Source organism: Balaenoptera borealis (genome assembly GCF_965194805.1).
Source record: "Balaenoptera borealis genome assembly, chromosome: 1".
Lineage (NCBI taxonomy): Eukaryota > Metazoa > Chordata > Mammalia > Artiodactyla > Balaenopteridae > Balaenoptera > Balaenoptera borealis.
Window position 1 is genome coordinate 134,025,671 of NC_138860.1, and position 25,716 is coordinate 134,051,386.

A 25,716-nucleotide genomic window follows, 5' to 3' on the forward strand; every position below is an offset into this window, starting at 1 on the left:
ATTATGTTGTACACTTTAAACTTATACAGTGATGTACTTCAATTATATCTTGATAAAATTGGGAAAAAATGAAAAAAAAACTAACTGTAAGTGAGTCCTAATGTATCCAAATAAAAGGAAATAAAAAAATTCTATGTAAAGAAGCTTTCCTAGAACATCAGTGAAGTAGTAGGTAGAGTCTGTCACTATCTCCTAATTTAAGAGCTATTAAAATAGACATGGATTCTGAGATTTACAATAAGGACCCAGAAGTAATGGAATCTCTGTTATGGTGACTTCTAATTCCACATGATGTGTTCTTTTGAACTAATCAACACCACTTGGTCTTCTCTCTTCATATCAGTTCACAGGCAACCGACTCATCAATAATATCACTTCTTAGTTAGAGCAGGGGTTTTCAGACTATGGCCTGCAGGCCAAATCTGGTCCACTGCTTGTTGTTATATAGTTTACAAATTAGGAATAGTTTTTATATTTTTAAATAGTTGAAAAAAATCAAAAGAAGAATAATATTTCATGGCATGAAAATGATATGAAATTCAAATTTTTCAGTGTCCATAAATAAAGATTTTTGGAACACAGCCATGCTTGTTTGTTTACATATTGTCTTTGGCTGCTTTTGTGCTACAATGACTGAGTAGTTGTGATGGAGACCCTATGGCCTGCAAAACTTAAATATTTGCCACTTGGCCTATTGCAGGAAAAAGTTTGCTGATCCCTGATTTAAAGTGACACGTCTTATGGACTGAATGTTTGTGTCCCCTCAAAATTCATATGCTGAAGTCCCAACCCTCAAGGCGATGGTATTTGGGGGTGGGGCCTTTGGGAGGTAATCAGCTTTAGATGAGGTCATAAAGGTGGGACCCCACCTCCCATAATTGGATTAGTGTCCTTATAAGAAGAGGAAGAGAGACCAGAGCTCCCTCTTTCCCTGCCATGTGAGGATACAGCAAAAAGGCATAATCTTCTAGCCAGGAAAAGGGCCCTCTCTGGGGGACAGAATCAGCCAGCACCTTGATCTTAGGCCTCCAGCCTCCAGAACTATGAGAAATAATTTCCTGCTGTTTAAACCACTCAGTCACGTCAATCTGAGCTGACTAATACAATACCTAATATTTGGAAATTATAGGCTTGGTAATTTTTTAATTGGTTGCCCAGCATCTGGCATTTTGGTCATTTCCACTTTAGGAATCTTGGTAGGAGGCAAAGCTTACCTACTGAAAAGGGAAAAGCAGCCCTGACAGCTGACAGCTGGTAGCTAGCTTGGTTGCTACCACCAAACCATGGTATTTCCCTGCTGATCATAAGCAATTTCACAAAATTATCAGTTGAGGACTCTTCAGACAATGATGGAATAAAACAAAGACAAGTCAACTACAAAATCAGACCTGGATAGAGACAAAAGCAGACCTTGTGTTTCTATTACTATAAGGAATTACTACTTCTTCTCCAATGGCAACTCCAGCTACCCTCCATTCCCCTGGTCTCAAAGGTTAAAAAATGCCCAAATCTCCAATAACCAAATGCCCCACTTTCAGAGAATACCTGATCCCGAAAAATAACCACATTCTTAAACCTTCTCCAAAATCACCTAAAATCCCTCCTAACTCCCGCTTACTGAGGTGCTCCGTGGTTTTCCATGGTATGCAGCCTCCCTTGCTGCAGCAATGAATAAACCTAATGTTGGTGAGTGAGTGTACATGGTGGTTTTTGGCTGCTGGGGATCAACATCCTTTTTAGGAGCCACATACCTGGTTTTCAAGTCTCTCTGGCATCAGTGAACTGGGGCCAGGGGCTATGCAAGTCAGACACATACTCCCTTCTCGCCACAGAAGCTAACTGAGGAGAATTCATTACGGCTTGAGCGGCAGAGGCAGCAGCAGCGAGAGTAACACATTGCAGGGTGATGGTGCAGTAGCAGTGGTCAGTAACCAGTGCTTGCAGGGTGCCGGTGCAAACTGTGGCATTCAGCATTCAGTGGTGGCAATGATGGTATTATGCCACACTGTTCTTTTAAAAATTGCTTTTGCCTTTCTTCTAAGTTTCACTGGTTGTCTTATAGCCCGTTCTTTCATTTATTCAATGTCCTATCATTAAAGTCTCTTTCAGCTTAAATCATGCAGAGTTGGTTATCGTGTGGCTAGTGAAGAACCTGTTGATACTGGAACAACGTTCTACATAGTAGCCCCCTAAGCAACTTCAAGCATTTGATTGACCGAAATAGAACTCTCTAGTCACAGATGCTCTTCTAAGTTCCAGGTCTAATTTTTTTATTGTTTACTGAACAGGTTTGAATATACCATATGAACTTCCAATTTATCATGTTGGAAACAAAATTAGTCATCTTCCCAGACCTCCTCTATTTCCTGCCTATGAGTTGATACTACCTAAATCAGAAACCCATGACTAATTATTCACAAGTTCTATGGATTCTACTCTCTCTGAAATCTATTTCTTCTCATCTCTATGGTCATTGTCATAGCTCTAGTTCAAAGTTTTGTTTCTCCCATGAATTACTTCCATGGCCTCGATAACTGGTTACTGTGTCTTCCATTGTGCCCTCTATAACACACTCTCCACTTAGAAGCCGCAGATATCTTTTAAATATGCAAATTATATGACGACAAATAAAACTTCCTTTGCCAGAACAAAGTTGCTCCTAGAATAAAAATTCACATGATACTGGCATGTTCAGAAATGCTCTTGAGTTACCATTTCCAGGATATGTTCAATCGGAATGTGTTATGGTGTCTGTGTTTCTGTCCAATAGAGATCCTTTTTGGTCTCTATTGTAAGCAAGAAGTGACTCTGCTAAAGGGATTTTTAAAAACCTCTGCCAACCCTGTAGCACCAAAGTGCCATGGTGTAAGTTGATTCTGTGAAGCACTTATTTGTTCATTTAACAAATATTTATTAAGCATCTACTATGAATTAGGCCTTATTCTAAGATATAAGACTGTAGTTAAAAGTAAAACAGATAAAACCTCTGCCCTTGTAGAGCTACCATTTTAGTGGGAGAGATGTATGAGAAGGAAATAAACATAAATGTACAACATAACATGTGGTGAAATGTGCTATGAAGAAAATAAAGCAGGGTGAGAACGACTGAGAGCATCTGGAGAGCTTCTATTTCATATAAAGTCAGAGAGAGCCACTGTTGAAAGTTAACATTTTATCCAAGTTCTGAAGCAAATGAAGAAATGTTATGACATAATGTAGTGTATATAAACACAGAAGACTATACTGTATAAAATCATGACTTACATATTTAGACTGTCTGGGATTAAATATGAACTCTGTCACTTACAAGACCTTATAACCTTGGGCAAGATATTTAACATCCTTGTGCCTCAGTTTCTCCATAAAATGGGAACAATATGAGTATCTACATTGCTGGATGGTGCATCTTAAATAAGTTAGTAGATGTAAAGTGCTCAGAGCACATGGTAAACACTCAAAAATAGAAGTTATTATTATTTTGAAAAATGTATGGTAAAACAAAGAATTGAGATTAGGAGGAAAAACTTTTAATATCACACAATATAACCCATAATTTGTAGACAGTAGGGGAAGCAAAACCTTCAGCAGAAAACAAATAATGAAGACTCAGAGGCTAAACTTGGAGCAGGTACACAAGAAACCAGAAAGAAAACTTATGTATCATTCATCCAAGTATTCATTGAATACCTACTATGTACCAAGAACCATATCAGACAATGGACATGGAGGTAAGAAAGTTAGATATTACCTTCTTTTACAGAAATTTTTAATTTAACAAGAAAGACATACAGTAAAATAGTAATTACAGTAAAAGGTATAAATGTAATGGTATAGAATGTACAAGAAGGATATTATAGGAGTATATAACTGGAATATTAATAAGAGCTATGAAATAAAAAGCATACATGCCAGATAACATATAGAAAATTATCTAGACTGAACCAAATGATTTCACTAGCCTCACTTTTACTTTAACTGTTAATCAAAGTGTAAGATACCTATAGGAGAGTACGTAGCAGAAGTGTAATGCTCACTGAATTTTCATATACTGAACTGGTTACCCATGTAATCAATATCAAGATGAAGAAACAAAATGCTTTCAGAGTCCCAAAGCAGTCTCCTTCATCCACCCTTTTAGTCACTAATTACCTCCCAAAAGATAACCACTATTATAATTTCTGATAAGATAGACTAGTTTTGCCTCACATTATATTCTACATAAATGAAATCATATATATTCCTTGTGCCTGACTTCTTTCCTTAAACATTCATACAGAGACTTGTACGTGACCATTCAGAGCAGCCAACTCGTAACAGAGAAAAACTGGAAAAAAACTTTCAACTCAAATATCCATCAAGAGGGGAAAAGATAAAGAAATTGTGCTATATTTATACAATGGAATGCTGTTCAGCAATAAAAATTGATAACCATTACAACATAGACAAATAAAATAATAATGCTCATTGAAAGAAGCCAGACCCCCCCAAAAAGATAATATACTCTAAGATAACATTTGCATAAAATTCTGGAAAATTCAAACTAATCTGTAGTGATAGAAAGCAGAATAGCATTTGCCTGGGTGGGGAGTGAGTAAGCAGTGCCATGAGGAAACTTTTTTGGGTGACGGATATGTTCATTATCTTTACTGTGGTGATGCTTTTGGTGGTGTATATATGTTTCAAAACTTATCAAACTGCTACTTTCAATATGTGCAATTTATTAGATATCAATTATACTTCAATAAAGCTGTTTTTTTTTAAAAAAAGAAGATTTGTGTACTTTACTAACAAATGTTACCAAAACTTTCCTGAATTCAATATGTAGTCAAATCTCTAAAAAAAAATATCATCACATATCCTCAAAACTTCAGTCCAGTTTGAGTGGACTCTACCTTGCTGTGCCATGGTAATTAAGAACAGGACTTCTGAGTCAGGCTGCCAGGGAGAGAATCCTTCCACCTCACCTTACCAACTTTGTGACATTGGGTAAGTGATTTCTTTATGTTTCAGTGTCCTTACTTATAAAATAAGGATAGTACTAATACCTACTTCAGAGAGTTAATGTAAGGGCCAAATGAGTTAATATATGTAAAGAATTTAGAACTCAATAAATATTAGCAATTATATGACCCATAAGAGTTAAATTCTAGTGCCTATATTAGGTAAAATTAAATGGCCAGTATTCCTTGCAAAATTCTCTGAATTAGGCTTCTTTCTCTTTATTGATCTAACCATTATACTGGCATACAAAACACTACTCGAATAGGCTTTTCTCTACTTTTCAAACCCCGTCTCTTGATATGCACAAGCCAATACATCCAACACAAATGAATCTCCTAGGATTTTGCATAATTCATCAGTTTCCATTCATCTCCCTGCTTTTGCACATGATTTTCCTTGGCTAGAATATCTCTTCCACAGAACCAAAAACTCAGTGAAAGGACCCAATGTATCTTTGAAATTCTCAACACATAGTACAGTGCTCAATTGTAAGTTTTCAATAAATGTTGGGCAAGTTTTCCTTGATTCTAATTTTCATTCTCTTATTGAGTTTTCCGTCACTATGTTAAATACATTTATTTCTTGTGCCCTAAGCTTGGTATTAAAGGAATATACTGTTTTGCTCTTCTGTTAGAATTACTAAATGACAAAACTAGGACAACAGTTTGTAGATTGCCATCTCAATGTATCCATATTTACTGCTTTTTTTAATCCTCTTTATTTCCAAGTCTTTTTCTTTTAACAATTTTACATGCCCATATAAACCTGTTGATCCAGAGAGAAGACTGATGAGAATTACATTCTTCTGCTTTTTCCTAAAAATTTTCCAGTTTCTATTTATTTTCCTAAAGAGTAAAATGTATATCAATTATGTACATAGAAAAAAAGTTTGATTTCAAGCATGATCAATTTTATATTAAAAAGTAAATTTAGGGCTTCCCTGGTGGCGCAGTGGTTGAGAATCTGCCTGCCAATGCAGGGGACACGGGTTCGAGCCCTGGTCTGGGAAGATCCCACATGCCGCGGAGCAACTAGGCCCGTGAGCCACAACTACTGAGCCTGCGCGTCTGGAGCCTGTGCTCTGCAACAAGAGAGGCCACGATGGTGAGAGGCCCGCGCACCGCGATGAAGAGTGGCCCCCGCTTGCCACAACTAGAGGAAGCCCTCGCACAGAAACGAAGACCCAACACAGCCATAAATAAATAAATTAATAAAAAAAAAAAAAAGTAAATTTAGAAATATCTTAGAGTAACAAATGCTTTGATATTAGAAGCTATGTAATTTCTATGTTTACTTATATTAAAAATACCGAAAGCACATTGTTCAGTAATTACTATAGAAACATCCTGAACTACTTAACTGTATTTTGTGGTAATTACCATAGAAAAAATTTATATTTCAAAGCGTTACCAGTTTTTGTGAAATCCTTCTGCAAAGCATCAACTTAAAATGAAAATTGCAATTCTAAACATTTGTCCTCAAGAAAAAATATAATATAGAATTAATATACACCAATAGATAGCATAAGCTGACAAAAAAATCAGTGCATTGTCTGTGGGGCTAAGAATATTATTTATATGGTGGCAAATAACATTAAAGTTCTTATTACCTGAATGGAAAATATCTTTTATGCCCTCCTTACCAGGTTAATGTGCAGATCAGAAAATTACTATTGAAAGCTTTGAAAAATGTAATACACATTTGCTGTATGAGGTATTGGTACCTTTACAATCTTGTATGTTAGGAAATGCTAAAGAAGAAATCACCTTGATTTTAAAAGGTTGGAAAGATAAAATTGATAGTAAAGACACTCAGCCATAAATTAAAGGCAGGAACAAAACCTTACATTATCACAAATAAACTGACACTCATAACCTTATAAAACTCATTGATCATCTCCTTAATTTATCATTATGAGGACTGAATGATTAATCTGTGATTCCAGAACCCAAAACGTACCCTGATGTATTTTTTTTTAAAACGGAAAACACCTCAAAAGAATAAGCAATTCTTGTCATATGTGACAAATATCTATAATCTAGAAGAGGCATTAATAGGATTTGATTCCTAATCAAGTACCCTGGAGATAAATCAATCAAGAACAACATCAGCACAAATAATTTGAAGTTGCTAAAAATATCATTTAAGCAGGACTCCAATCTGTACGTAAAACAGTGAAGTCAGTACATTATGGAGCACAGGAGAGAGAAATGGGTTTGAATCCAGGTTCTGCCACTTTCTACCCTGCTTCATTTCTGAGACTCAGTTTCCTCGTCAGTTAAAAAAAAATGACAAGCCATACCTTACACTGTTATAAGGTTTAATAAAATAAGGTTCGTGGATAAAGAGCCTAGTATATCCACTAAATAAATATTTGTTCCCTTTCACTGTCAAGGAATTCAAGACCGCTTATGGGCTAAAACAGTTTTGTCTAGATTACTGTTTTACTGGAGGGGAAGACAAAGACTGAGATGTAGTGCATATGACTTCATCTATCTTCAGTGCCAGCCACTCACAAGAGACTGAAAAAATGTGTACTGCACTGTGTTTAAGTACATCATTTGCTTTGTTTATGAAATGCTGCTGTAACATTTATTTTCTCTTTTTTGAGTTTTTAACTGCTGCCTTAAATGCCAACTCTTCCTTATTACTCATGTAGTCAAAAATTTTTAGTAGCTATCAGTTAGCCAGGACCACCTCAATCCACCTTTCAACTTCTACTTCCACTGCTCATTTTAACTTATCCAACTGTCAGCAAAATCAGGCCATTCCGTAACTATGCCCTGTACGTTCTTATATCTTTCATTTCCTCTGCACGTATACCTCTGCTTTCTTCCCAATAGTTGAAATATAACTTCCCCTTTGAAACCTAGATCAAATGTTCTCAAATATGTCCTCCTTACCTCTCACTCTTTTCTTTCTTCTTCATTAGCTATGCATACTACTTGCAAGCCACCATTCTAGGTATTCTGGAGAATGAATAAAACAACATACCTGTCCTCAAGAAATCTACAATTTAGAAAAATGTAAAAAGGCAAGTACATAAATAAATAAGACAGAAAGATAGATGTATAGGCCTGATACATTGGAAGATAAAGGATGGATAGTAAGAAACCAGTCAAGTAGGTGAAGAGAGAAGAGAAAGGGCAGGATCATTACCTTACTTAAAAGATATCTGCTAGGGGCTTCCCTGGTGGCGCAGTGGTTGAGAGTCTGCCTGCCGATGCAGAGGACACGGGTTCGGGCCCTGGTCTGGGAGGATCCCACATGCCGCGGAGCAACTAGACCCGTGAGCCACAACTACTGAGCCTGCGCGTCTGGAGCCTGTGCTCCGCAGCAAGAGAGGCCGCAACAGTGAGAGACCTGCGCACCGCGATGAAAAGTGGCCCCCGCTCGCCGCAACTAGAGAAAGCCCTCGCACAGAAACGAAGACCCAACACAGCCAAAAAAAAAAAAAAAAAAAAGATATCTGCTAAATTTTAGAATGATGGACTAAAACTATATTTTAGTAATTCAAATAAAAGTGACACCTATACAAGTACTCAACAATATTCTAGTAGCCTGAGTAATTGAGACTAGCGGCACATAAATATATTGATTTCACTGGGAGCTCTGATTATAATAGTTCTTACAACAGTTTCACAATTTCTGAATTAGATATAGGGAATGCCCTTAGAATTTAATTGTGTTATTTTTATCACATATAATAGTACTTAAACACTAAGCAGAAAATTACACTTCCTCTGATTGCCATATCTCCTCTGTTCATTCAACAAATCTAACTTTGGACAAAGTACTTTACTAGCCACTGGAGATGCAAGGATGAAAATGTAGTCTTATCTTCAAAGAGCTCAAGGAAACAGACCTTAAAACAACTTATTATAATATAACATGACAACTTTTTAGCAATATTATATTTAAAGTCTTATAGGTATATGTGGTAGAGTTACTACGGATGGGCAACCAGAGTTTTCACAGAGATACTGACATTTGGACTGGACCTTAGTCGAAGTAATATATGGAAGCAGAGCTATAGTCAATCAAAAACAGTATTAATGCAAGATACTTTATGTTTGGGTTTACAGATTTGTTATTAGTTACATTTGAAAGTGGCTGTGCCTGTTGTTGAGAAAATCCTGTTCAAATCAAATCATAAAGCCACAGAGTGAAGCCTTGATTTAAAGAGTAATCTGGAATCAGTTTGATTTTGTCAACTTTTCTCTATTTTCCTTACATATGTCAAGAATAAACTACACTGATGAAAGTCCTTTGAATTTCACTTCCAAAAATGTCTCCCAATTTTATTTACTTTTCTTGGCCCTATTGTCATGGCATTCACCTTCTTTTTGCCAGATTATAGCAATTGGTCTCCCTGCTATCAGTATTCACTCTTACAATACTGTTGTAAAGGATGCTTAAAGAAACATAGCCTCCAAATAGCAATTTCTTTCCTCGAGTTGTTTGACAGCTAAGAGGATCTACTAACTTGGTTCATAGCATTTCTTATTGATATTTTCCATCCTACTCTATAGCACACCAGAACTCCTAAGAAAAGCTTACTCTCTTACCCTATTACCATATTCACCCCATCTTTACCTTCGATCATCTCTTTCCTCAGTGCTGGATAAAATCCCACAGTATGTACTCTCGATGTGTCATGTCCCCTCACCTCTAGCTTCCACACGAAGCCCACATAAGTACGATTCTCCTCTTTTGGCAACTTTTCTTTAAAAGAATCTGCCAGTGACTTGTCTTTTCTCCTCTCAGAAAACAGAGGTGAGGGAAGAAAGTAAGTGGGAAAAGGGGGAGGAAAAATGCAAAAATCTCTATCTTACCCAAGTCCATTTTTATGTCTCTTTTCTTCCCCAGAGTATGCAAATACTTCTCCTATGTCTCTGGACACCTCACAGGGGAATGGAGACTTCTTGTGACATAAGTATATTATTATTGGCTTTAATCTCGTCTCTTTTCAAGACCAGAGTTTCAGTTTTGCAGCTTGTGGACACTCTATTATTACTCTAATGGAAGCAAACAGACCACACCAACGTTCAGGGTTCTGGACTTGTCCTATCCACCCTGGGCCATGTCAGGGGACCCTAAGTCTGCACCTTTGGAACTGAGTTCCAGTCCTTACCCTGGAATGGCTCCAGAAAATCTCTAACTAGGACTGAGAAGTCTCTCTTTGCCTCCGGAGGCCACAGTGGACCACAAGGTCCCTTAAGGGGTCAGGAGTGGCAAGTTCATTTCTGGCTTCCCTGGCATTGGAGCCGGGGTTTCCAGGGAGGGAGTTCTCTTGATAGACCCTTGGGAAACCTGCCTTGGTAGCTTCATTTTGAGGCTCCAACCTTGGTTCACCTGGTTCCTGGCCTGAAGCCAGTCATGACATTAAACCTGGACATCTTTGTCAGACTCTCCTACTTAGTTACTTCTTTGTTTCTGAGCTTGTCCTTCCTGTACACCCAAGTGGTGGGCTATTCCGGCCAGCACTTAGTCTTTTTATTCCATCAGCTGCACTGTAATCCTATGACTTTTTCTAGTAACTAGTAGTCCAGCAAGGCACTCTTTTTCAGCTAATGGGGTGGAGCTTGAAAGTAGATCCAGAGAAACTACCAGTAGCCTTCTCTTCCTGCAGAAAGAACTAATTTTTTTATGACTCGGGTGGCCTTATAATGCCACCTAAGTGTTTCTCCAACTGAACAGGAATTCTTAAACCAAACCTGCATTCTCTAAAAAATTGCACTTCTAGTCTCAGTGTCACCAACCACATTGCCCCAAGTGGTTTTCCAAGGAAAATACAGCTTGTTCTAGATTCATTTGCCCCTTTACATTTTAACTGCCGAGGTCAATCCGTCATGACTTATTGGCTTTCTCTAAGGTATTGTGTCCTTCGGAGAAGTGATTTTAATACAAGAAGCTAACAAGTTTGTGATATCGCTAGAGCTGTATCCACAAACAGGAAGTCCAAGGTTTACCCATTGCAAACCTTTAAGGTGGGGAGGAATAGAAGTTCAAGATTTAGTCTTGAATGCATTTTATTAAAATATCTTGACATATTTTCTTCTACTTTCATGTGATTGTGAACCTCTGATTCTTCTACTCTGATTGAACTCTCTTTCCATGCCATTCTGTCCTCACACTTTTGTGCCCTTTTGTTCCCCACACTTTGGCCAGGTTCACACAACATCCTTCTCATACATCTTGTTTTCCCAGTAGTCACAGTCTTTTGGGGGGTGAAATACTGTTCTGTTTATCTCATAACAATCTGGAAGAAACCTCAAAAACATTATGCTAAGTGAAAGAAGCCAGACACAAAAAGACTACGTATCATAGGATTCCATTTACATGGAATGTTCAGAAAAGGCAAATTTATAGAGACAGGAAGCAGAATAGTGGTTGCCTGGGGCTGGAGGAGGAACTGAGATCAGATAGATAGAGGATTGACCGAGAACGAGCACAAGGGCTTTTGGTAGGGGTGACAGAAATGTGGAAAACTGTGTTGTGGTGATAATTACACAACTCTAAATTTACTAAAAATTATTAAATTGTACACTTCAGTGGGTAGGTTTTATATTGTGTAAATACACCTCAATACAGCTGTTAAAAAATATTCTGAGCGTCTTTTGTTCTTTGCTTCCTTAGTGAAGAAATTGCCTATAAATCTTTACGTAATAAATTTTATCCCATCACTCACAAACCTATCATTCCTCTACTTAAAACCTTTCAGTAGAATCTCAACATTACCCACAAATGAAGTCTAACCTATGGCACATAGGCCCTTCATGAGATCTTTTCTATCTACCTCCTGGCTAGTCCTTCCTCACGCATTCGATTTTGCACATTCATTTCCTTGTGACATGTTTCCTCTTCAAGCAACACTCCTTCTGCCCACTTGTTAGATTCAAATTTATTGTTTAAAAGACTCCTCGGTTTCACCTCTTTTGTAAATTTTTACCTGGACTTTGCTGATAGGATTAAGCATTATGCTATACTATTGGGTTGGCGAAAAAGTTCATTTGGGTTTTTCCATAAGATGTTATGGAAAAACTCTAACTAACTTTTTGGCCAACCCAATATTTCTGTTCATTTGTCACTTTTCTATAATCCTATGCAACATGCTGTATTCCATGTAATGCTTTACTTGTCTATATTCCTTACCAAACTGTGATCTGTCTAACGGCAGGGGGTCTGTTGTACCTGGTGTCTCTAATGTTAATCACAGTGCTTGACACAAGTAGGCCCTTAACAAATGTTTACTGAGCTGGCCTGAATCAAAGGTTTGTATTCTCTTCAAAATTTGCCCAAGCACAAGAGATGACTATGAGTTCTGTTTTAAATGTTATATCCTTATGTATCATACAGCTGCAGTCAGAGCAAGTTGTATGTATTGGGTGAGGGGCAGGGGGAATTATTGGTTTTATAGAAGATTTTTACTTCAATGAGATTTTGAGCAACTGTGTAGTTTCCACATCCTCAGGCTGTTCTAACCCCTTCTGTTCTGAACCTGTTACTTTTACTGTAATGACATCCAGATGTTATACTTTTGCCCTTCTAATATTTTCTGGTTTTCTGCCAATAAATACATATAAATTATCATTCTTTATCCAATTTATATTGATTGCTGTAGCAGAAGCAAATAATATAAAACTGACAATACCGAATATAACTTTGTTATGTTTTGTTTATGGCTAAAAATTTGAAAAATAATCGCATTCTTTTGTGACAAAATTTAGATCTGCCAGTTTTGCTCCAGGAAAAGTTGACTTGATTTAAAAGAAAATAAAAATGGCAGAAATCGTAGTTGGTAAAATTTGATATGAACAAAAAAATAGGGATGGGAGAGTATATGAAATTCTTAATAAACATGCAGGAACCTGTAATTTCTGAGACATAGGGAGATGTATTCTATTTTCTAAGACGCTGCTAAGAGCTATAAAAGTTGACTTCTCTTCATGAGATGTCAAGAAGATGTTGAAAGGCAATTCAATATGTTGCTCAAATGGTGGCCCAGGTTCCCAGGAGGGACACTTATCTTACAAGGAAGGAAGGGGTTCTGTTGTAATACTTGGTATCCTGGAGAATGGGTAAGCACCTATTGTGCTGCCTTCTCCTTAAGAGTTATTTTTTGTTTTAGTTATTATTGTATATTTAGTCAAATTCTGGTTTAATATGCATATTCCACTACCCATGAATGTATAATCAATAGACTATATTTCTAAAAGATAGCTCAATAGATTACTGTTATTTCAATAATAACAAATGCACATACACACATCTTATCCTTTTACCAGTTTATCTAGTTTGAAAAAAATATATATCTAGAGGCTAAAAATTATGTAACTTTATGAAATGAACACATTTAATATTTTTGTTAAATTGGTATATGTGACTCCTCTTAGCATAAAAGATTAGAGTGCCATAAACATTGTGAAGGAATTTATAATCACTTCCACTTGTTGGAACACTACAGTGACATAGCATGAACAGTGGGCAAAAACGAATCAAGTATCATATTCAGTGGTATTTGATTTAATTTTTTACTTTTGTAATCACTTCTGCTGGTGCAGTTTTAAACCATTCCAACTTAATAACAATTATTTGTTACTTGTTAATGTCTTTTCCTTAAGAAAAGTTTCCTTTATCCTATATATACAAGGTCTCAATTGTAATATGTTATCATAAGACCAGGAATGCAACATGGTTTACTGCAGTTAGGTCACGCCACCAAAATAATTATCAAACAGAACTACTGCATTATGCTGCAGATTTTAACTGCAGCTCTGTAAGACTTTTAAAATTTAACAATGGAAAATCCAGTTCCTTACTTGGAACATGATAGAGGCAGAAGTATTTCTTAAATACTTTAAAGCTACTTTCATGCAGAATGTTTTAAGTAATCTTGAAAATGGCATTTGAAGGACATGATGAGAGCACATTATAAAACTATAATAAAGTAGCACAATTTGTTCTAAAGCAGAGTCAGAGATTTACTTTTGTGTTCTTCGAAGAGCAACATACCTTTCAATATACAGTTTCTAGAGACATATGCAATATATTGTGAAAATGACAGAAGTCAATGAGTATATGACACACAGCTAAAAACTATGTTGTACAAACTCAATTAAGTAGGTTTATGAATTTTTACATAAGATCTTTATAAGTACTCATGGAAAAATCAGTATTTACACAATTTTAACTAAAAACACAACATCCACTTTCAAATATATATGTACTTTTTACAAAGGTCTATGCATTTAGGGCCATTATTTTATAAATTCACATAATTAAAATACATTAAGACAGAATGGAAATATTCAGAAAGGTACATTTCAACTCCATAGTGTAGATTTGGCAAAAAATGACAGTTCGTAATTTCCTAAATAAGAAAATAAAATAGAAAAAAATGAAAAAAACAAAAATAAAAATACTATTAAGGTCAATGTATCTATCCTGCTCATATCTGGTTTATGCAAAGAAGGTTCAAATTATATTTAATCAAGCAATAGTTCCAATAGAACTAGTATAAATTCTTTGTATCTTGTCTTGTTCCAAAAAGGAGTGAAGATGGGGTGAAGAATGAATTTGTTGTACTGCACCAAGATGAAGATCTCTGGATGCTGAATTTCAAACTCTTCAAAATTTCAATATGAAATATATCCTACTTTTCTAAGTCAAATGTATAAAATGTTAAAAGCAAATGCACCCATTGTGTCAACTGTTATTTATTTTGCAAAGACATCATTACAGAGGCTCATTCTACATGCAAATTGAAATGTTATAAGTCATTGAACTGTATAGATAAAGCCAATGTGGTTAGTTAACAAATGTGATTTATAGCTACAAAATAACTATTTCACATTAAATTACATAAAATGAAAGGATATATAAAACCAATCAATCACTGGTCTTTCATATTTTGACTGGGACCATCTGGGAATAATCTTTCACTTTGCAAAATAAGTTCACAATGGAACATCACTAGGCGGTCCACACAGAAAACCTGGGCAACCCTATTCAGTCTCTGAAGTATATAACTGACTAGAGAAATTCTCTTATTTACTTCATTAGGATGTCTTTTAAAATGATGGTTTATTCTGATCTAGTAAAAAAAAATTCTACAAAAATTATATGTGACAGCAGCTTTATATAAACTAACAGTGAAATAAACTGGACAAAGATAGGAGTATTAATGTTTTTCTGAGACTGATAAAATTCATGTTAGTTGAAAGTTAAGGTAACTGAACACACTTGGAAAAAAAATCAGGTTGCTCTATATTAGTCAGAAATGTTATTGTTAAGCTTTAACAAAGACCAAACATTTTGCATAACACTAGGCAGTAAGAAGGCAGCCCCCATCAGCAGGCAGCACACCAAAAATGTTTGGTTTCATAATACAGTTTGGGAGAACTACCTCTACAAAGTCTACTGGTGCTGATGCTCCTGACGCTGCCATTTCTGGTGCCCGAAAGCTGCTGCCTCCACATCCTCTGTTGTAGGTGTCACTGTATAGTCTCAGGCGATTGGGCAAGGGGCACACTCTGGATCTTCAGATGCTAAGATGAGAAAAATCAATTTCAATGCCCAAAAGATGGAACTCCTAATGCAGAAGGTGACTAAAATAGTTACCAATTGGTCTACAGTACAGGGAGGTGAAATGTTTGTTTGTTTTCATATAATTCTATATAAATAGGTTATAAACAAGATTTTCATAAAGTGGTACAGTTCTAGGATTAGACAAGTACTAGATAGGATAGAAACAGAAAATCAGACTGAGTGGTATTTGACAGGATGACTAAAAACATGCATACTTCCTAAAAGAAGAAAGCAAAATATTCATATAAAAATCATTGCATAATAAACCAGTCTCATGAAAATAACTTGCTTAAACTTTTATTTCCAAGGTTATTTCTACTCATTTAAATTAACTCTACAATAACAAGCATCACTGATGTCTGTTGTTTAAGGCAGAACACAAATGAGCCCATTGGTATGTTACTCTGAGTTTGTGTCCCTTTTTCTCTCTGAAAATAACAAAATTTGGTTTATGAATGTCCTCTGTTAAATAAAATTTTCTTCTCAAATTTATCAGTTCCCATCATATGTAGAATAATTCAGCTTAATCTATAGTGTTTAACAAAAGCTCTTATATGAGATAACAACACTGAAGAAATCAGTGAGATATAGAAGGGAACATACTGTAAAAGAGTACATTTTATTATATTAAAAGAATTTTGAGTGAAAGAATGTTTTGGGTTGTAAAAAATAATCATTCCTTCTATTTATTTTTTACTAAATATTTAAAAAACAACTTTTGCCCAGTATCTTCATGTTTTAATAAAAACATGTGAAATTTGTATCTTGAAATATATTTTTTAAAAATAATTGATTTGATTTTTTAAATGATATATGCATATATAAGAACAAAATCCTTTACAAAGTATTTACCATCTCTGGAAACACAACAATAGCTCAAATTAATATACAATGACTTTTGAATTAAATCAGTAAAATAACCATCTTTTTTATTGTAAAAATCGGCATTTTTATGACAGTCATTTATACAGCTTGTGCACCTGAATCCACTATATATGATATACTGTAAAGTGACAAATGATCACAAATTATAACGACAAACTCTTACTGAACATAATTTTTCAGCAGGAGCCATCCTGAATCAATTAATCACGCTATTACTCTACCTTAATTTTTCTCTCCTTTATTTCCAGAAAAGCCACCAATCGTATATTTCAATTAATCTTATACATATACATATTTCACTTACAACTTTGATGTACATTTTATTCAAATTAATTAAATGCTACAATTTTACTAACATATTTAAAAATTGGATATGCTTAAATAGCAAAACAAAGCAAATTATGTTTTCGCAGATAAATGCAATTATGGTTATACATAATATTAAATGATGATTGAATAGTTTATCTGCATTAGAAATTTCTCTTTGCTCCAGTTAGACTTACATTTTCAATTAAGAAAATAAAAACATAATCTTACATTACAATATTTTTGCATACAAATGAAATTAATGCACATTAATCTTAAAGCATTTTCATAGTAGAAAGAAAGAACTAGAGTCTTCAAATCCATATGATTATTAATTACATTGCAACTTGGCAAATGTTCTAAAAGTTGAACAATTCAATGCTTACATTAGGTAGATTAAAAATGCACATAGACTGAGCAAAAATTACCTATTTGCAAGTTTAATTGGCAGGCAATGCATACACAGATTATTTGTGAGGATATTTTGTCTCAGATTCTGCTAGAGTTTTAGTTTTATTTATGTATTTTTGGGTATAATATTAAATAGTTATTTAAAGAGGTGTTTATGGACAAATTGATATAGCTATTCCACAACATTATCTTAACTCTCCCAATATATGTTTATTAAGTTCACATTCTTAATTTAGTGATAGAAGGAAAATATCAGCATGTGCAAAGTGTTACAAAGAATGTTATATTTCATATTTCATATATACCAGTATACTTTATAAATTAGATGAGGATAATTCTATATAGCTCAAGTTCAAGCTCAAGTTGAATATAATTGTGCACTTTGTGTATTTTTCTTAGATAATTTGAAATATGCAACTGGACATCTGCCAAACTCAAAACAATGAAATCTTAGTGTTTTGTTTCAGATCTTTCTGCCTTATCATTTGACCTTCCCATAGGGCATATAGATTATTCAAGAATGAATTTGTTTAACAGAATAGTAATATAGCAGTGAGTAATCTCATCCCACTATTGAACCAGCCAAAATTCAACACCAGCTGAAAGCTTAAAGTATTACAGCACACAATTTGGCTTTGAAGATAGTGAAGCTAGGGCACAAGTACAAATCATTTTCTTTAAACATCACAGTGATCAATAGATAAATCTTTATAATGGCAAGTGACATTTTATTCTTTAAATACATTGCATAAAATTTTCCAACCTATATGTCACTTGCAGTATGAGATTATTAAAACTCAATGAATTAAGAATGTGCTTTTATTACAAAATGCAGTCATCTAACAGAATGGTCTTTAGCTGACTAGTAAGAAAATTTAAAACATATTTTATATAGAAAAGTTGAATTAATAAATACAATTGTGTCCAAGCTAAATCAGCTTATGAAATTCCTTTGCTTTAAAATATTCCATATAACATTTTGAAATATTTTGTTGATATGCTAAGGTATTTCAAAGGCACTTAATAAATAAATGTAAGAGTGTTTTATCTATGGCCTTCAAGTCACTACAGGATTGCATTAAGAGATAGAAAAGAGAGGGAGTGACAGATTCTGTTTGGAGAATTGAATAAATAATTCTAAGAGATAATCTGTGATCTAAGTCTTTATGTTGCAGTAAAAGATTACCATACAGTGAAAAAGAGGGAAATCTAGGCACAGGGCATTACATGTATGACTTTATTAAAACTTTAAAACAAATAACTTATTGGAAACAGTGAGATATTCTTTCCTGAAGAAGCTTAATATGGAGAGGATTGTTAAAAGATGAAGCAACTTGTCACGTGTCCTTACATACTTATTTCTATACTTCACTTTTTTTTTTCAACCATAAAGAAGGTGTTTCGGGTGAAATTCTTACTTGTGCTCTTGATCCTGAACCCTAGCAACATTTTCTAGGAAGCACCTGGCTTAAGTTTTCTTCTCTTTCTTCTTCAGTGTTATCCTCTCCACATTTTTTTCCCCCCTTGGGCTGCACGCAATCTACATCTCTGCTGCCTCCTCTTCCATGTACACCTTATGCCTAGCTCACGTCAACATTTATTTCTTGTTCATTGAACTAAAATTTATTGAGCATCTACTGTGTTCCAGGCAACGTACTAAACAAAGGAGAGCAAGATGGGTTGGTCTCTGTCCTACTTTCTTCTCTTCTGAAAAGGGTGGTCTATTTTACTTCCTCACCATTCACTCACTAACCCACAGCTCTCTGGAATTCTAGTTCTTCCAAGTTAATATAACTGCCTCACTTTTAGGGAGTTAGTATTACTAGTGGTTAATCATGCCAGTTTTGGTGACAGAAAGAAGTCTAGAGCTGACTTCCACTGATCTACTGTTGTCTGTTGATCTTGAGATAGTACTTTGACTTTCCTGAGCCATTGTTTTCTTAATCTGTAAAACAGACATAATAACCCTTCTCTCAGTCTTAAGTGAAGCTCAAAATGAAATATAATTATATGCTTTATAATGCTTCACCCAGTATCTAGCACATAGAAGTTCAAGGAATTGTCGTTAAGTATCCACGTCCAAAAGTCCATCTAATTCCAAATCCAACTAACATTTCTCAGTTTTTGTCTTTAGGATCACAAAGCTCTCTTTGACTATTGATTATTCCCTTCATCAAAGCTCTCTACTTCCTTAGATTCTATGATGAGGCACTCTTCTGCTTTACCTCACATTTTCATGTCTCCTTCATGGGCTCATTCTCTGCTTGATCTATAAATGTTGGTTTTCTGTTCGAAGTCCATTGCTCTCATCACTCAGATACACTGATCTGCTCCCACTGTTTCAAATAACATATGTACTAATGATGCCCAAATCCAGAATTCCATCCCAACAATCTGTCTTTGAGCTTCAGATTCCTGTATCTAACTCTATACTAGGTATAGAATTGAATCTTCCCAAATTGAATTCATTATTTCCCCTCTAACCTAGCTGCTCTCTCTGGAATTATTATGATTACATGTGTTTTGCATTCATTGATTTATATACATTCACTGTTCTAAACAACATAATGATTTCTTGCCTACATTATTAAAACAGCCTGTTCATCCATCTTTTCTCCTTCAAATCCATATTCCACATGGTTAACAAAGGAAATTTAACCATATCACTCTCTGTTATGTACTGAATTGTGTCTCCCCTTCCTCGAAATTCGTATGTCGAAGTCTTAACCCCTGGTAACTCAGAATAGGACTGTATTTAAAAATAGGTCTTTAAAGAGGTCATTAAGTTAAAATGAGGTCACTAGCGTGGACCTTAATGTAATAAGGACACCAGTTATTGGTGTTCTTATAAGAAGAGGGTATATGGACACAGATTCATGGAGGGAAGACCATGTGAAGACATAGAGAGAAGCTGGCTCTGTGCAAGTCAAGGTGAGAGACCTCAGAAGAAACCAGCCCTGCTGACACCTTGATCTTAGACTGCTGACCTCCAAAATTGTGAGAAAATAAATTTCTATTGTTTAAGCCAGTCTGTGTTACTCTGCTGTGGTGACCCTAGCAAATGAATACACTACCCTGTGTATATATGTCTTTAACAGATGCTCAGAGTACACTGGGTAGAATCTCAACATAACAAGCTGTCATAGGGCTAACACACTTTCCTATCTAGCTTCCTTTCTGACCACTCTCTGACATCATGAGTGTTTCAACAACCCTCAACTGCTTACAGATCCCTGTGCACACTGTATTCCTCACTTATGTACCTCTAGTACTGTTATCCTCTTCATCTGGTTAATTTCTATCTAGACCTTTAAACTAAGCTTAATCATTATCTTTCCAGGAAGCCATCCTTTAACCTAAATTGATTTTTGAGTAATGCACATAGAAAACTTATAAAATATAAATAAATGGAAAGATGGGGAAAAGTCACCATAAATGTTTAACCTTAGTAGGACCATTATAACTCTAATGCTTTTCTTTCCAGCCTTTTTAAGGCCAATTTTTACACAATTGAGATTTTACTGCACAAGCAATTTTGTTTTCTGTTTTTATTTGATATGATATTATTATTTGAGCATTTTCTTATCATTAAAAACATAATTTTAATGACTTCATAAAATATCTCACCATGTTGACTTATCTCAATTAATCTAATCATTCTACTAGAACTAGAAATTCAGCCCTGATTGCTCTGGGCTTAATAATGAATTTTATGGTATTATTCTCAAACTTCTATTTCTAGATTTCTCTCCTGGTCTTTGGATCTGTATATCAGCTGGACTGCTTCATCAGAGCATTTCACTAAAACCTAAATCAGCCCAAAACTAAACTCAATATTTCTAACTAGTATCTGTCCCACCCCTTCTATCTCTCCCAAACCTTCTTATATATCTGTTTATAGCACAATAATTCACCAAGTTTTCCAAACTAGCAACCAGTGGTTCATCCTGATGTCTTTTTTCCTTCAATCTTTCCCAACTCAAATTCAATCATTTACTAAAGTGTTTTTGACTCTGTCTTTTAACTATATCTTGTGTCTTTCCTCTCCACTCCATTGTTATTCATTTAAACTGGTCCACATGATCTTTAAGCTATTGAAATGTTCTCTAACTCCATCTCTCTGTCTCCAGACACCTCAATTCCTTCCTCCATAAACTTGCTTCATAACTGCTAATGTAACTGTTAAAGATTCAAAGTGATCATGTCACTCCTTAGCTTAATATTCTTCAGTGGATCATTGAATCTTTCAGCACCATGTTCTGACCCTTTAAATGGCTCTGTACTTAGGGTTTTATATGTGTTATTCAATCCTTCTTGCACTCCTCTGAGGGAATCAGCTGACTTCTCCATTCTTAAAGAACTTTTATTAAAGAACTTTCTCATGACTTTACTTATGTGTCTGTTCTCAGACTGGGAACTTGCAAGAACAAGTTATAAAACTAAAAAAAATTGCTAAGAGATCTAAATATATATGTTGACAAAAATCTTCACTGTAGGTTCACGGTAGGAAGGATATTAAAAGAGAAAGAGGAGACTAAAAACTAAGCAACTTGTAATAAAATCACAACCAGAAACGAAATAAAAATATTTTTTATATTTCTAAGTTCCTTTGGCATGGAAATGTATGATAATTTTGTAATAGAGCCTTCACTAAACTAATGTATTTATACCAGTGTCCCTAAGGGCCTGAAAAAATATGATGTAGTACTCCAACTGTGAGTTTAAATATATATGTACACTTTTCAAGGTTTAGTAGATTCACAAATGTTGGAAAAACTAAACATATTGCTAAAAACATCATTATTCTAAGAATAACTCAATAAATCATAAGCAGTAATCAATAGAGGTACACATTCATCTTTTCAAACATGGAATCTTAATGGAGCCTTGACGGTAAGCAATAATTACGAGGAGTACTAATGCAGAATTGATATTCAGTGCTAACAAATTAATTTTGAAGCTAATTGAAAAGAAACTTTGCTTTGAGTAACACCACTATAAGTAATGGTTATTGTTATGATTTTTATTATGATTTTTAAGAATGTTCTGCTGTATACCTTATATGGGACACCTGGTAATATATATATTCTTAAGGCAGGATTATAGTAAGATGTTTTATAAATAGAAAATGGTAAGTAACCCTTGGAGTCAGAAGGTCTGTGTCTAAAAAGTCTCAGTGCCATCAGATCCTAACCTCTAAAAGTTCTTTAAATTTACTTTGGGAGGATGAAAGGATACACCGTTCTACCATCCAGCCTGCTGCCGTGGGCCACACATTGCTGGTTCTTCAGATTCTCTTTAGCTTTATGGCTATACTTCCAGACCCTGCAGCCACCCCAAGCCTGACACAGCAACCCTGTCTCCCTTGAAAACCACATCTCCCATAAAAAAACCCCAAAACACTAGCTTTAGTGGAGAGGAAGTAGGAAGAAGACTCCACTTTCTCTCATTTTTACTATCTATTCTTTTCTTTTCAGACCTAGTGACTTACTCACACACACAAACACACACACACAACCCAAATCTCCTTTTTCCATTAGAAGACTCACTTCACCTTCCTTTCCAATATTTGAGTGTTAGAAATGATAACAGACTTATAGAAAAAGCATCTTGTTGAATTTATCTTAGGTTTCATTCCTTTGTCATTTGAGAATTTGCCACCTTGACAAATACAAATCAACACACGATCAAGTGTTAGATAAGATATATTTAGACACAGTTATTCCTTTCCCAATATTCCATATACCCCAAAATGTTCTTTTCCTTTTGGCAGTAGCACCTAGGAGTTATGTCTTCACTCATTACTGTTGGTGGATCTGAAGTTATCCTGTTCACAGGCTGATTTTTCAGATAACTCCTGAGGTTACTGGTACTTTGTTCAGATACTCTGCCTCTCTGTCATCTATATAAAAAGAACTGTCATCAGTGGCTCACTTATTCTGAGACTCTTAAGGACCTTACTTCCTTGGCTTCTGGAATCTAATCTAATTGGCTATTAGTGTTGACTCCTAAAATTTCACTATTGCTCCATTCTATCAGCCACCCTTAGTTCTTCCTTCTAATAATTAGGATTTGTGTAGCCTAATGCTTGATATAGCTGGTACTTAATGAATATTTGCTGAATATTGGATGGATGTTTTACAGATGGTCAACTGACACCTCTACTAGGACCATAGCTGGTATATAAGTACCTGCACTAGTAATTAGTTTACCCTTTTCAGGCAAGAGAAGTTATTTTCTCTAGATTTGTTGCATGTAACGTGAAAGTAGTTCCCCTCTGCTAGGATGTTCTCCAGTAGAATAACTAGAATCACCCTATTTTTATACTGGGTCGGCCAAAATGTTCGTTCAGGCTTTTCTGTAAGATGTTACAGAAAACCCGAACGAACTTTTTGGCCAACCCAATACTTTCTGTTCAATACTCATTCTGTCCCTAATGGCTAACTGCAGCAAACAACTTTCTGTTTGCAAACATGCTGAGAGTTTCTCAAGGACCAGCTTATCTTTGTGCCCTCATGTTCCTCTTCACTAGAAAAAAATAGTCAACTTCCCTAGCAGAGAAGTTGTTGCCATATACTAATTATAAGTCTAAGCCTGCACTATATTTTATTTGTCTAAATATTCAAATTTCTCTAACATATGGTATTGCTTCCATGATTCCATGTATCTAGTGAAAAAAGATTGTCACCATACCTTTTTCTTCTTTGGTTACAAAGTTCCTACTGAAGATTAGAGGTTTTTAATACCCTTTGTTTTCAGGGTTAATATCCTTTGTTTAAGTTTGTGTTTCATCAGTGGTAGAAATCTTGCAAACTGTCCTTCAATCTGATAATACGATTGCTATGTTGCCTTACCTTCTAACATTTCAAATATAGGGCTATGGATAGTTAATGTTTTTTTTCTTAACAACAAACATGGAATACATTTAGTGAACTTATTACTGAGTGCTACCTTCCACAGTGCTCGGAATATTCAAAATGGGCTTCACTAGCCTTCTGTTCTGGCCAATATTTTTTCCACACATTCTTTTTTTTTTTTTTTAACATCTTTATTGGAGAATAATTGCTTTACAATGGTGTGCTAGTTTCTGCTGTATAAGAAAGTGAGTCAGCTATACATAAACATATATCATCATAGCTCCTCCCTCTTGGGCCTCCCTTCCACCTTCCCTATCCCACCCCTCTAGGTGGACACAAAGCACCGAGCTGATATCCCCGTGCTATGTGGCTGCTTCCCACTAGCTATCTATTTTACATTTCGTAGTGTATATAGGTCCATGCCATTCTCTCACTTTGTCCCAGCTTACCCTTCCCCCTCCCCTTGTCCTCAAGTCTATTCTCTATGTCTGTGTCTTTATTCCTGTCCTACCCCTAGGTTCTTCAGAACCTTTTTTTTTTTTTTAGATTCCATATATATATGTTAGCATACGGTATTTGTTTTTCTCTTTCTGACTTACTTCACTCTGTATGATAGTCTCTAGGTCCATCCATCTTACTACAAATAACTCAATTTCGTTTCTTTTTATGGCGGAGTAATGTTCCATTGTATACATGTGCCACATACTCTTTCTCCATTCATCTGTCAATGGACACTTAGGTTGCTTCCATGTCCTGGCTATTGTAAATAGAGCTGCAATGAACATTGTGGTACATGACTCTTTTTGAATTATGGTTTTCTTAGGGTATATGCTCAGTACTGGGATTGCTGGGTCGTATGGTAGTTCTATTTATAGTTTTTTAAGGAACCTCCATACTGTTCTCCATAGTGGCTGTATCAATTTACATTCCCACCAACAGTGCAAGAGGGTTCCCTTTTCTCCACACCCTCTCCAGCATTTGTTGTTTGTAGATTTTTTGATGATGGCCATTCTGACTGGTGTGAGGTGATACCTCATTGTAGTTTTGATTTGCATTTCTCTAATGATTAGTGATGTTGAGCATCCGTTCATATGTTTGTTGGCAATCTGTATATCTTCTTTGGAGAAATGTCTATTTAGATCTTCTGCCCATTCTTGGATTGGGTTGTTGTTTTTTTTTGATATTGAGCTGTAGGAGCTGCCTGTATATTTGGGAGATTAATCCTTTGTCAGTTGCTTCATTTGCAAATATTTTCTCCCATTCTGAGGGTTGTCTTTTCATCTTGTTTATGGTTTCCTTTGCTGGGCAAAAGCTTTTACGTTTCATTAGGTCCCATTTGTTTATTTTTGTTTTTATTTCTATTTCTCTAGGAGGTGGGTGAAAAAGGATCTTGCTGTGATGTATGTCAAAGAGTGTTCTTTCTATGTTTTTCTCTAAGAGTTTGATAGTGTCTGGCCTTACATTTAGGTCTTTAATCCATTTGGAGTTTCTTTTTGTGTATGGTGTTAGGGAGTGTTCTAATTTCATTCTTTTACATGTAGCTGTCCAGTTTTCCCAGCACCACTTATTCAAGAGGCTGTCTTTTCTCCATTGTATATTCTTGCCTCCTTTGTCAAAGATAAGGTGACCATATGTGTGTGGGTTTATCTCTGGGCTTTCTATCTTG

The 25,716-nt window shown here is 35.4% G+C and overlaps 1 protein-coding gene across 5 annotated transcripts in view; it reads right to left on the reverse strand.

Moving 5' to 3' along the window:
* Positions 1-25,716, reverse strand: part of LRRC7 (leucine rich repeat containing 7) — a 519,751-nt gene that overhangs the window by 209,999 nt on the left and 284,036 nt on the right. The window contains exon 8 of one of the 5 annotated variants that reach the window (XM_082356468.1): positions 7,918-15,551. The exons of the other annotated variants lie outside the window; for them this stretch is intronic. Coding sequence (XP_082212594.1) covers positions 15,545-15,551 — 7 coding nt within the window. The 3' untranslated portion in view covers positions 7,918-15,544. Of the gene's footprint in view, positions 1-7,917; positions 15,552-25,716 lie in introns of those variants that run through there. 5 annotated transcript variants of the gene reach the window in all.